We start from the raw sequence: 11962 nt of genomic DNA on the forward strand, positions 1-11962 counted from the left end.
GTCACTGCACATCTGAGAAACATGAGCGCAGCTGCAGCCAGAGCCTACAAAGGGGTAGCAGAACCTCCCAGTGGATTTTGCCATCCACATCCTCCCACTGAATTCTGCCATCCACTCTGTTCATCCCAGTGGATTTTGCCATCCTCCCAATTTGCCATCCACTCTGGAGCCGTGCCTGGGATTGGTCAGGGATACAAAGGCAGAGCTGGAGGTTCCTGGGGAGCTGCACAAGCCTGTTTTGTGCTTTTCTTTAGACCCCTCAAGCAGAGGATTACGCAGTGCCACTGATTCCATGGGACCACTCGATGTGTGGGCTGGCAGCAGCTCCTGTGGCAGCAGCAGCCTGCATGGACAAAGCCATTACCTCTCCTCCCTTCCTGGCTACAAGCCCAGGGAAGGCACTCCTGGCCTCTCACGGTGACCAGCAGCCAGGTGTGGAGGCCAGATGCTGCTGCAGCAGCTCCCTTACGGCACTTCCAGCATGGCAAGCATTCTCCAGCCCGGGGCAGCCCCTCCCCAGGGCCTGCTGGCACCTGCAGCGAGCCCCACCACATGCCCTGGTCTCAAATAACATCAGCACCACACCTTGCTGCTACTCTTTAATGGCACCCTGTGGTGCTCCAGGCCACCCCAGGGCAGGGGATACAGGCTGGCGTCCCACGGCGCTGCTGGAGCAGGGCATCGATGAGTAGAACATCCTGGAGCAGGACATCCTGGAGCAGGACATCCTGGAGCAGGGCCTGGCCGTCCCAGCCTGGCCCTCAGAGCTGCAGCTCGTGGGGCATGGGCTCCCCTCGCAGCCCGGCCAGCAGGTTCTTGGCTGCCAGCACGGCCATGGTGCTCCTCGTGGCGTACGTGGCGCTCCCGATGTGTGGCAGGATCACTGCAGGGACAGGAGGGACACTGCTCAGCCTCACCCTGCCCAGCAGCCCTGCTGGGGCTGTCGGGGGCATGGCATCCAGGTAGGTGTTATTTGTGTACTAATGAGTATCTCATATTGCTGTTATAAATATATATATATATATATAAAAATATATATATATATAAATATATATATATATATATATTTATATATATATATATATATTTATTTATATATATATATATATATATATATATTTATATATATATATATATTTATTTATATATATATATATATATTTATATATATATATAAATATATATGTGTTCAAAGAATACACCTGTAGGAATTATGTCCTGCCTGGTCTTGTTTCAGAGCTCTTAAATCTCCAAGTCCTACAAATATTTCTAGGAAGTCTCTGCTCTAGCTACTCCTTACACTGTCTACTGTGAGAAACAATGCAAACAAACAAAAAAAGAGTTTTAGCAAAACAGAACAGCAGCTACAGGTTTGTGTCTCAGAGCCAGTCATGGGCAGTTCCAAATTTTCATGGAGGTCCCTATGGTTTCTTTTTGGAATGTTTCCTACCCCAGAAACCCTCTCCCCATGGAGGGAGGACATCCTGTGAGGGCCAAGCAAGCTCCTTCCTAGCCATCCTTCTTCACCTGCATCATCCTCCTCCAGAGAAGAGAGGTCTCAGTGCTGGGCCTGTGCCTGCCCCGTTCCCACCTGCCCAGAGCCTGGCACTGCCCAGCTAACAGGCTGCCCACGCCCACAGGACCAGGACTCCTCCAGGCCAGCTCAGCAGCCCACTTCAGTCCCTGGGGAGCTTTTCCATCCCAGTACGTGCCCAGGAGCCCTCAAACACCCGAGCTGGACAGGGCCTGAGCTGTGAAAGGGCTTCTCTTTCGTGCACCTGCTGATACCAGATCATCCACGAATTTCACACATTGAGTGAGGAGCCATCACAAAGATTATCTCAGTGGCTTTCTGGAAAATTCAAACAGCTCCCACACCTGTTTGGCATCACAGTGACGAGTTTTTACCCCACAGCGGCGCCCTGCACTGTGCAGTAGCTCAGCTAAATACAGCTGCCTGCTGTCCTGCCTGCCGGTGCTGCCACGGCGGAGCAGTGGGTCCGTGTCACCCGTGTCCCCGTGTCCCCGTGTCCCCGGGCGGCAGGCAGGAGGGGTGCCGGCCCGGCACTCACCGCAGTTCCTGAGGGACAGCAGCGGGTGGTCCGTGGGCAGCGGCTCCGGCGTGGTGACGTCCAGGCCGGCGGCGGCGATCCGCCCCTGGGCCAGCGCCTCGTACAGGTCCTCCTGGTTCACCACGGCCCCCCTGCCAACGCCAGCGTGACATCCCCAGGACTGCCAGCACAGGGCAGAGCCTCTGCAGCCGCCTGACCCCCCCAGCACTGAGCTGCCCTGCTCCAGCTGCCCCGAACAGGGGAGCAGCTGAGTGCTCCCAAGTGATTTATCTCACCTTTGGCTCCCTCCCAGGGGCCTTGCCAAACGCTCCAGTGGCTGCAGCCTTGAAGGCTGCCTGTGCTGCCTGGACTCTCAGCCCAGCAGATCCCCCCACAGCTGTGGAAGGGCCACAGCCCCTCTCCAGGCACAGCTCTGTCCTGCCACTACCTGCTCGTGTTGACGAACACAGAGGTTTTCTTCATCCTGCCGAAGAAGTCCTTGTTGCACAGGCCCTGGGTAGCTGGCGTCAGGGCACAGGTGACCACCACGAAGTCCGACTCCTCAGCCAGCCTGGTGAGCGGGACTGAGGGAGGACAGGGAGACACGGCACTGCAGCCAGCCGCCCTCACCAGGGCTCCAGGCCGGCTGCAGCCCCTGCTGTCCCCCAGCAGGACACCCTGGTGTCCCCAGCCCCTGGGGACAGCCCACAGAACCCTCCCTCCTCCCAGGGCAGCTGTCACATTTTGCTCCTGTTTGCTGCTGACAGAAGATCACCAACGCAGGGACACAGGGAAGGGGAACAGCAGCAGGAGCTGCAGCCTGGAGGTCTCACAGTTCTCACAGTGCTCTGACAGACCCCTGCGTGCCCAGCCCTCAGCTGGCTCGGAGGAGGCACGGTCCCCCCAGAACCCCCACGGTAGGCATGTCTGGGACACGGCAGTCCCTCCTTGCTGCCCCTCGCACGGGCTCTGCCCGGAGCCCCCCAGACCCCCACTCCTGCCCTCCTCCACTCCTGCCCCACAGGTGACAGACAGCCCCTGGAGCTCTCCCAGCGGTGCTCCTGGCTGATGAGACACCACTGCCCTGGGGCCGTCCTTACCAAACTCAGCCCCGAACTCGGCCGCGCTCTCTGGCTTGGGGCTGTTGCCAGTGTAGAGGAACTTGCTGACCCCAAAGGGCTTCAGGCGCCGGGCCACTGCCTGTCCTAGGAGAGAGCCAGGAGGGTGTCGCTGCTGTGGCTGCACGGCAGAGCGGGCAGCAGCGCCTGAAGCTGCTGAAGGGCTGCTGCAGTGGGAGCAGCCCTGCCTGGCTGGTGGAGCCGCTCTGCTGCGGACACTGCCCCGGGGCTGCCCTGGCAGCGAGGGCAGGACCGGCTGCCTGCTGGCAAAGTCCACAGCTGGACCGTGCCGAGCATCCGTGGACTTTGGCACCCATTTGTGCAACCAAGGAGTGGGAGGAGACAGAGACTGCTGCAGGGCCTGACGGGGGTCGGTGGAAGCACATGAACACCCGAGGCTTTAAGGCTGAGGATGGCAAGCCACTGCAGCTGCTGGGAGAGGCTCTGCAGGCTCCCCTTGCTGTGCCCCCGGTGAGCACAGGCCACCACCCGGGCTGAGCCAGAGTCCCAGAGCAGTCTGGGCTGGGAAGGACTGCAAAGGCCATCTTACTCCAACCCTCCCACCCCAGCAGGGGCACCCTCCAGCAGCCCAGGCTGAAGGTGGGGCTCCGAGCTCACCCTGGCACTGCTGCAGGCAGTGCCTCTGAGCTGCACTCACCGATCCTGCCCAGCCCGATGATGCCCACGGTGCTGTCAGACAGGCCATACCCACACATCCACAGGGGCTTCCAGGTTGTCCAGCCACCACTGGCAGAGAGAGCAGGACAGGGATGGGGTCATGGAAAGCCGTTCAGAGCCCAGCCGCACGCCAGGTGCTCGGTGTGAGCCCCACAGAACGCTGGCCTGGCCCCTCGTCACCCTGGCAGGACCCCGAGCGGGCACTCACCTCTTGACCTGCTCGGCGGCCTCGGGCAGGCGGCGGCAGGCGGACAGCAGCAGGGCCACCGACAGCTCGGCCGTGGCGTCGGTCAGCACGTCAGGGGTGTACCCCACCCGGATCCCCCTGCAGCACAGCGGGCTCTGGGTGCTGCCCTGCCCGGGCTGGCTGCCAGCACTGTCCCCAGGCAGCCAGGTCATCCTGCAGCCCCCAGCCCTCCTGGAACTCCGGGGTCATCCTGCAGCCCCCAGCCCTCCTGGCACTCCCTTTCCCTGGGCAGACTTTGCCCAGCGCCACAGGCTCCTCCAGCCCTGGTGTGGTTGGGGTGACCCCAGCCACGATCCAGCAGTGGAGGGGTGTGGGCAGCTGACCCCACCGGCCCCGGGCTCTGGGAAAGCCCACCTGGAGGACCAGTGGGATGTGGGGCAGGGGAAGGGATCCAGAACCAGGGGCACAGTGCAGGGGGTCAGAGCAGGGGGAGGGAACGGAGCACGGGGGTCAGAGCAGGGCAGGAGGAGGCAGGAGGTGTTGGAGCAAGGCAGGAGGGGGCAAGAGGTGTCAGAGCTGGGCAGGAGGTGTCGGAGCAGGGCAGGAGGGGGGCAGGAGGTGTCGGAGCAGGTGAGGGTCGGGGCAGGAGGTGTCGGAGCAGGGCAGGAGCGGGGCAGCGCTACCGCTTCTTGATCTCGTCCAGCGCGAGGTGGTCAAAGCCCACGGACAGCGTGCTGATGACCTTCAGGCCGGGCCCTGTAAGACACGCCGGGCGCTGCCGTGGCTGTCCCGGGCCCGGGGCAGCACTGGGGGAGCGGGGCCCCGCACGCACCGGCCGCGTCCAACACCTCGCGGTCGATGCGGTCCGAGAGCAGGCAGAGCAGCCCGCGCGTCCCCGCCACGCCGGCCAGCAGCTCGGCCCGCGGCACCGGCTCGTCCGAGTCCCACTGCTGCACGCGGCACCTGCGGCACGGCTCCGTCACCACGGGCCCGGCACCGGGACCGGCACCGGCACCGGCACCGTCACCCAAGGCACCGGGACTGGGACCGGGACCGGGACCGGGACCGGCACCGGGACCGACACCGACTGGCACCGGCTCCGTCACCACGGGCCCGGCACCGGGACCGGCACCGGCACCGGCACCGGCACCGGCACAGGCACCGGCTCCGTCACCCAAGGCACCGGGACTGGGACCGGGACCAGCACAGGCACCGGCACCGGCACCGGCACCGTCACCCAAGGCACCGGGACTGGGACCGGGACCGGCACCGGCTCCGTCACCCAAGGCACCGGGACTGGGACCGGAACCGGCACAGGCACCGGCACAGGAACCGGATCCGGCTCCGTCACCCACGGCACCGGCGCCGGGACCGACACCGACCGGCACCGGCTCCGTCACCACTGGCACGGCACTGGGACCGGGACCGGCACAGGCACCGGCTCCGTCACCCAAGGCACCGGGACTGGGACCGGGACCGGCACCGGCACCGTCACCCAAGGCACCGGGACTGGGACCGGGACCGGCACCGGCTCCGTCACCCAAGGCACCGGGACCGGCACCAGGACCGGCTCCGTCACCACCGGCACGGCACCGGGACCGGGACCGGCACAGGCACCGGGACCGGCTCCGTCACCCACGGCACCGGGACCGGGACCGGCTCCGTAACCAACGGGACCGGGACCGGCACCGACCGGCACCGGTTCCGTCAGTCACGGCGCTGGGACCGGGACCAGAACCGGTAACGGGACCAGCGCCGGCGCCGACTGTCACCGGCCGACACCGGGACCGGGACCGGCGCCCGCACCGACCGGCACCGGGACCGGGACCGGCACCCGCACCGGGGCCGCCGTCGTCCGGGACCGACACCTGCACGGGCTCCGAGCCTGGCAGTGATACCAGCACCGGGCCCCGCACCGGGAGCGGCTCCGGGCCCCGCGGCGGCGCCGTCACCGACCGCCACCGGCGCTGTCCCCGCTCACCCGCTGGCCTGGGACAGCAGCCGCAGCCCCTCGGCCGGGATCCGCCGCGTCACGAACACCGCCATGGCCGGACAGCCCCGGGCGGCCGCAACGGCGCGGGCAGAGCAGCCGGGACCGCCCCGAACAGCCGGGACCGCCCCGAGCTGTCCGGGCGCACCGGGACCGCCCCGAACAACCGGGACCGCCCCGAACAGCCGGGACCGCCCCGAACAACCGGGACCGCCCCGAACCTTCCGGGCGCACCGGGACCGCCCCGAGCTGTCCGGGCGCACCGGAGCCCCCGCCCGCCGCGCCGGGGCCGCTCCGCCCCGGGCCCGCCTGCGTTCGGCCCCCGCAGCTGGGCGGGCGGTGTGGCCATCCACGGGCGTGGGGACAGCCCTGCCCTGGAAAAGGAGCCCAGGGCAACCTGGAGCTCTGCACAGCTCCTGACAGGAGGGGACAGCCGGGGGTCGGGCTCTGCTCCAGGAACAGGGACAGGAGCAGAGGGAACGGCCCCAGGGCAGCTCAGGGTGGAACCAGCAGGAATTTCCCCATGGAAAGGGAGCTCAGCCTGGAGGTGCCCAGGGAGGGTTGGAGTGCCCATCCCTGCAGGTGTCCCAGCAATTCCGGAGGTGCACTCGGAGCTCTGGGCTGGGGACAAGGCGGGGTCCGTGGTGTCGGAGGTCTTGTGCAGCCCGATGGACCCGCTGGTGCTGTGACAGCCACTGGCATGCATCTGTGCACATGCCTGCCACACACACAGACAACTCTGTGTGCACACACCAGTACCCAGCTGCACGTACAGGTGTGGACATTCTCACACATACAAAGTCGGGAGCTCCTCTGGTGTGAATTCCCCCCCACTGCTCTGGTGGCAGCTTTGGGGCATCCCTGAGACTGCGGATGGGCAACTGCCTCCTCTCACTCTGCCGTGAGACTGCTCATCAATTAGCTCAGATTTAAATTGCCTGCAGGCCTGATTCAAGCATGTTCGGAGGCTGCAGGTACAGGGCAGGGCAGCCCGAGGGAACGGTGATCTCGGTAGCTAACAGAGCTGTGCTGTCTCTTGGAATGAGCACAGAGGCAGACACGTAAAGACAGCACATGTGTGGGCAGAGGGACATGGAGTTTGAGGTACATACACCAGGATGTTGCTCCATGTGGAATTCGTTCTGCTGCTCCAGGTGGGATTTCCCTCTCTCATGATGTACCATCAGCATGCTGTCAGATTATGCCAGCAGAATTGGTTTTATTTTTAAATAATTGCTTGAAAGTTTGTTTTATGCTGCCGAGCTGGATATCATGCGAGCTGACACCTTGTCTGTCTCCCTGATCAGTGGATTAGTGTCGGGAGTACCTGCTCTCCAGTGTGACTCCTCCAGGCTCATCCTGCTGGCGTTTTCCACTCCCGATTCCTGGTCCTGGTGGATGTGGTGGAGTCACCCCCAGACACTTCAGCAACCTCCAAGCTCTGGGCCAGTGCTCCCAGCAGCACCAGAGACCCAGGGACCCCCAGAGAGGGTCTATTTACAAAGCAAAGTGCTCATTTCTGGCCACAACGTGGTTTTACCCATTAAAAGCACCTGTAAATGGTCTTCAGGTGTGGAGCCCCCAGCCCTCCCTGGGCGCCCTTGCAGGGGAGGCCGTGGTGCTGTGCTCCTGCTCTGCATCTCTCAGGGGTCACCCTGGCTCTAGATAACATCCCTTGTTGCCCATTTTGGGGTTTCTGGATAAAACCCACACAAAGGTAAATGCCCAATTCTGTTTGCACCCTGTGGTTTGTTGCAGGCAGACCTGACTGTCCACCTGTGGAAAACTGAAAACCTTTCCAAGAGGGCTGGAAGAGAGGCAGAGGGGCAGGTGGTGGGACACCCACGACACTCCCACACCTCCCTGACACCCAGGTGAGGGCTGCCACACCTCCACGCACCCGTACACCCCTCCTGCTGCCTGGTGGGAAGGACAGCGGCAAAGCTGGGGATGCCACCCTCTGGTGCCGCTGCAGTTTGGTGTCAGGGCGGGGCAGAAGAAACCACCAGCCTCCCTCTCTGCAGGGAAACACCGGCCCCCGAGGCACAGAGGGCAGCTCTCCAGAGGCCACAGGAGCCTGCAGCTGTGGCAGGCCCTTGCAAAAAGCCAGAGAATGACTGGGTCTCTGCCAGAGAGACCCATCCCCACCCCCATCCCCACCCCCATCCCCATCCCCATCTGCATCCCATCCCGTCCCGTCCCGTCCCGTCCCGTCCCACCTCTCTGGGCTCTGAGGAGGAGCTGTGGCTCTCGGGAGGGCAGTGACAGAGGTTGGGTGCCCAGTTTGTTGTCCAGAGCCCGTTTGCCAGGACCCACCTGATTAAGGGGTGTGAAAAACACCAATCACTTGGTTTTTAAAATTTTAAAAGTTTAATAATAATAAAATGGTTATAAAATTAGTAATACAATTAGAGTAATAAAATTTAGAGTTAGGACAATTGGAAGACAATAAAAAGCAAAGAATTATGGACGTCGATGCTCTCAGACACTGAGTCATGAAAAGCATGCCTTGTGAACAAAGGAATAGTCTTAAAAACAGCAGCCTGTTGCATATTCATATATCTCATACATGATGCATAAATTCCTTGCAAATTAAGAACTTTTCTGGTTTTTGTCAACTTCCCCTTAATCTTGATGGTTCCACAAAGATGGAAAAAAGGTGGAAGAATATTTGTTTTTCCTCATAAGGAGGCTGTAACTCTTCATGGGCCCCAAGTCACTGACACCTCTGCGTGAAGAGTTTCTTGATTATCTCATCTCTTGCTTGAGCTAGTAAAAAATATATTACATTGTAGAGTTTCTATTTTAACATTGTGTTATAACCTAAATCTGTATTTAACACACTACTTAAGAGAATTAATACAGCATAACTTTCTAACATCACACATGTAATATTCATTGTAACACTTGCAAAAAGCCAATCATAAAATGCGCATTTTTCACAACGGGGAGCCTGTCCTGCCATGGGGTGTGCGAGGACAGGTGTCCCTGTGTGTCCCCGTGTGTCCCCGTCTGTCCCCATGTGCCCGTGTGTCCCCGTGTCCCTGTCTGTCCCCGTGTGTCCCTGTGTGTCCTCGTGTCCCTGTGTCCCTTTGTGTCCCCTTGTCCCCGTGTGTCCCTTTGTGTCCCCGTGTCCCGTGTGTCTATGGGTGTCCCTTTGTTACCCGTGTTCCCGTGTGCTGCTGGCAGCAGGATCATCCCGCCCGGGCCGTGCCGTGGCTCCGTGTGCCCGTGTCCCTTTATGTCCCCATGTCCCCATGTGTCCCCGTGTCCCCGTGTGTCCCTGTGTGTCCCTGTGTGTCCCTGTATCCCTGTGTCCCCATGTCCCTGTGTGTCCCCGTGTCCCCGTGTCCCCGTGTGTCCCTGTGTGTCCCCGTGTCCCCGTGTCCCCATGTCCCTGTGTGTCCCCGTGTCCCCGTGTCCCCGTGTGTCCCTGTGTGTCCCCGTGTCCCCGTGTCCCCAGGTCGCTGTGTGTCTCCGTGTCCCGTGTGCTGCTGGCCGCAGCAGCATCCCGCCCGGGCCGTGCCGTGGCTCCGTGTCCCCGTGTCCCCGTGTGTCCCTGTGTGTCCCCATGTCCCCGTGTCCCCATGTCCCTGTGTGTCCCCGTGTCCCCGTGTCCCCATGTCCCTGTGTGTCCCCGTGTCCCCGTGTCCCCGTGTGTCCCTGTGTGTCCCCATGTCCCCGTGTCCCCATGTCCCTGTGTGTCCCCGTGTCCCCGTGTCCCCGTGTGTCCCTGTGTGTCCCTGTGTGTCCCTGTATCCCTGTGTCCCCATGTCCCTGTGTGTCCCCGTGTCCCCGTGTGTCCCTGTGTGTCCCTGTATCCCCGTGTCCCCATGTCCCTGTGTGTCCCCGTGTCCCCGTGTCCCCGTGTGTCCCTGTGTGTCCCCATGTCCCCGTGTCCCCAGGTCGCTGTGTGTCCCCGTGTCCCCGTGTCCCCGTGTGTCCCTGTGTGTCCCCGTGTCCCCGTGTCCCCAGGTCGCTGTGTGTCCCCGTGTCCCGTGCGCTGCTGGCCGCAGCAGCACCCCGCCCGGGCCGTGCCGAGGCTCCGTGTGCCGTCACCCCGGCAGGGTGGGTGTCCCCCACCAGCCTCCAGCCGTGCCCACCCCGGGGCGGGGCTGGGTGTGCCGCTGCTCCTGCAGCACCCTCGCACCCCAATGCAGGAGTGTGTCCCTGCTGCAGCCGGGCTCCTGGCGAGAGGCGGCAGGAGCGCAGCCGGGCAGGGCAGCGTGCCCCTGCCCTTTGCTCCTGACAAAGCAGCAGCTGCGGGGCTGCTCCGAGCCCAGCCAGACGGGCAGCGCCCAGCGCATCCCAGCGTGGCCTCCCCTCCAGCCCTGGCCGTGCCTCACCCTCAGCTGTCCCGGCTCGGCCCCGCTCCCTGGCAGGCTTCCCCTCCGTGCCAGGAGGCTGGCAGAGCCCCCGGTCCCACTGCGTGCCACAGGGACTGCCCCGGCAGGGCGGGGGCGGTGCTGCCACCCCACCGGTCCCAGCACCCATCGCAAACTGGGCAGCGGGACGCAGAGCAGCCGGGCCCCAGAGCCCAGGAGCCTCCTCTCCCCACCCTGTCCCAGCTGGGGCTTCCTGCTGGCCTTGCTGTGCCACATCCCTGTGCCCCTGTGCCCCTCTCCCCTCGCTGTGCCACATCCCTGTGTTCTGCTGCCCCTCGCTGTGCCCACATCCCTGTGCCCCTCTCCTCTTGCTGAGCCCCCATCCCCACTGTGCCGTGTCCCTGCTGGACCCCGTGTCCCTGCAGTGCTCAGGATCACGTCAGCCAGGTGAAATCCCCCCACACTCTGGCCCAGGAGGCTCTTGGGCTGTCAGCCTGCTCTACAATGTTTATTTAAAGCATTTTCAGAGGTTTCCTGTAGACAGGAAGAACCACTGTTCCCACTGGGGATTCAATCACATTGGTTTCTTTAATCCTCCTTAAGGCATAGCTGGGATTTTGTACCTGGGAGCAACTGAAATGGGGCTGTTCTAGGAGAGATATTTTAATTCTCTCTTAAAAGAGGCCTTTAAAAGAAGGTCAAAGCTCTGCCTGGAGTGAATTCACAGTGGCCATATCAACCTTAGTGCCCCATGCAGCCTGTGGGGTGACAGCTTGTCCAGGAGCTCTGGTGAATCCTGTAAATGGGAATGAATCCTGTAAATGGGAATGAACCCACAGCCTGTGCCTGCAGGGTGACAACTTTCCACTTGCCAAACCCAACTTCCTCCTTGTAAGGCTCTCAGGGAGATACTTGGGGCAGCACTTGGGGCAGCAGGGAGGGGGACAGGGCACGGCCAAGGAAAGCAGGACGGGATAACCACTGAGTGTTCAGACAAACTGCAGGAAAAAGGCAGGCAGATGGCATGAATATTAGTGCATGAAAATGACGAGCACTCTGAGAATTTCCCAGTGTACTTCTGACTGGTTTGGGCTTGCTTTTATAATTAATTTATGGAAAGCACTTAAATTGGGAATAAACACAATCTCACAAATCCCTGCTAATCTCTGCCTGTATTTTTGAAATGATACCCTGAAGGTATAGTTCCTCACAATGATTAAACTGCTTTTCTTTTAAGCATTAAAAGGGACCTTTTCCATGTGGCCATGTGCTGTGTGAGAGCCAGGCCCACACTCTGACCTGCTCTAGATGCAATAGAGGTGCCTGGGTGGGCATTTCCCCATTGCATTGCTGGATGCCAAATCTGCCAATCTTTTCATTTTGGATTCATGTATTTTAATGCAAAATACGACCTGGTGTGTTGTCAGCCTACGACTCAGAAGCACTCAGCTATTAGCATAAATTTAGAAAGCTCCTTGAAAATGAAAAGAAATTTATTTAATTAAGTGTGTGCTTTTCCCTGCTGGTGCAAGCCAAGCTCCCTCAGTGGGTGGGACATGCGGAAGGTGCCCGGGGTGGCGCAGCACGAGGGGGATTTGGGTCCCTGGGCACAG

At 61.3% G+C, this 11962-nt stretch overlaps 1 protein-coding gene across 1 annotated transcript; it reads right to left on the minus strand.

Annotated features, from left to right (window-relative positions):
• Nucleotides 1–586: 586 nt before the first annotated feature.
• On the minus strand, nucleotides 587–6153 carry GRHPR (glyoxylate and hydroxypyruvate reductase). The gene is made up of 9 exons (XM_021551848.3): nucleotides 6016–6153; nucleotides 4867–4997; nucleotides 4718–4790; nucleotides 4056–4172; nucleotides 3828–3916; nucleotides 3152–3256; nucleotides 2500–2635; nucleotides 2073–2203; nucleotides 587–883 (listed from the first exon to the last, which is right to left on the minus strand). The coding sequence occupies exons 1-9, from the start codon at nucleotides 6078–6080 to the stop codon at nucleotides 762–764; spliced, it is 969 nt and encodes a 322-aa protein (XP_021407523.1). The 5' UTR covers nucleotides 6081–6153; the 3' UTR covers nucleotides 587–761.
• Between the last annotated feature and the right edge of the window lie 5809 nt (nucleotides 6154–11962).

The sequence above is a fragment of the Lonchura striata genome, chromosome Z (genome assembly GCF_046129695.1).
Source record: "Lonchura striata isolate bLonStr1 chromosome Z, bLonStr1.mat, whole genome shotgun sequence".
NCBI classification, from domain to species: Eukaryota; Metazoa; Chordata; class Aves; order Passeriformes; family Estrildidae; genus Lonchura; species Lonchura striata.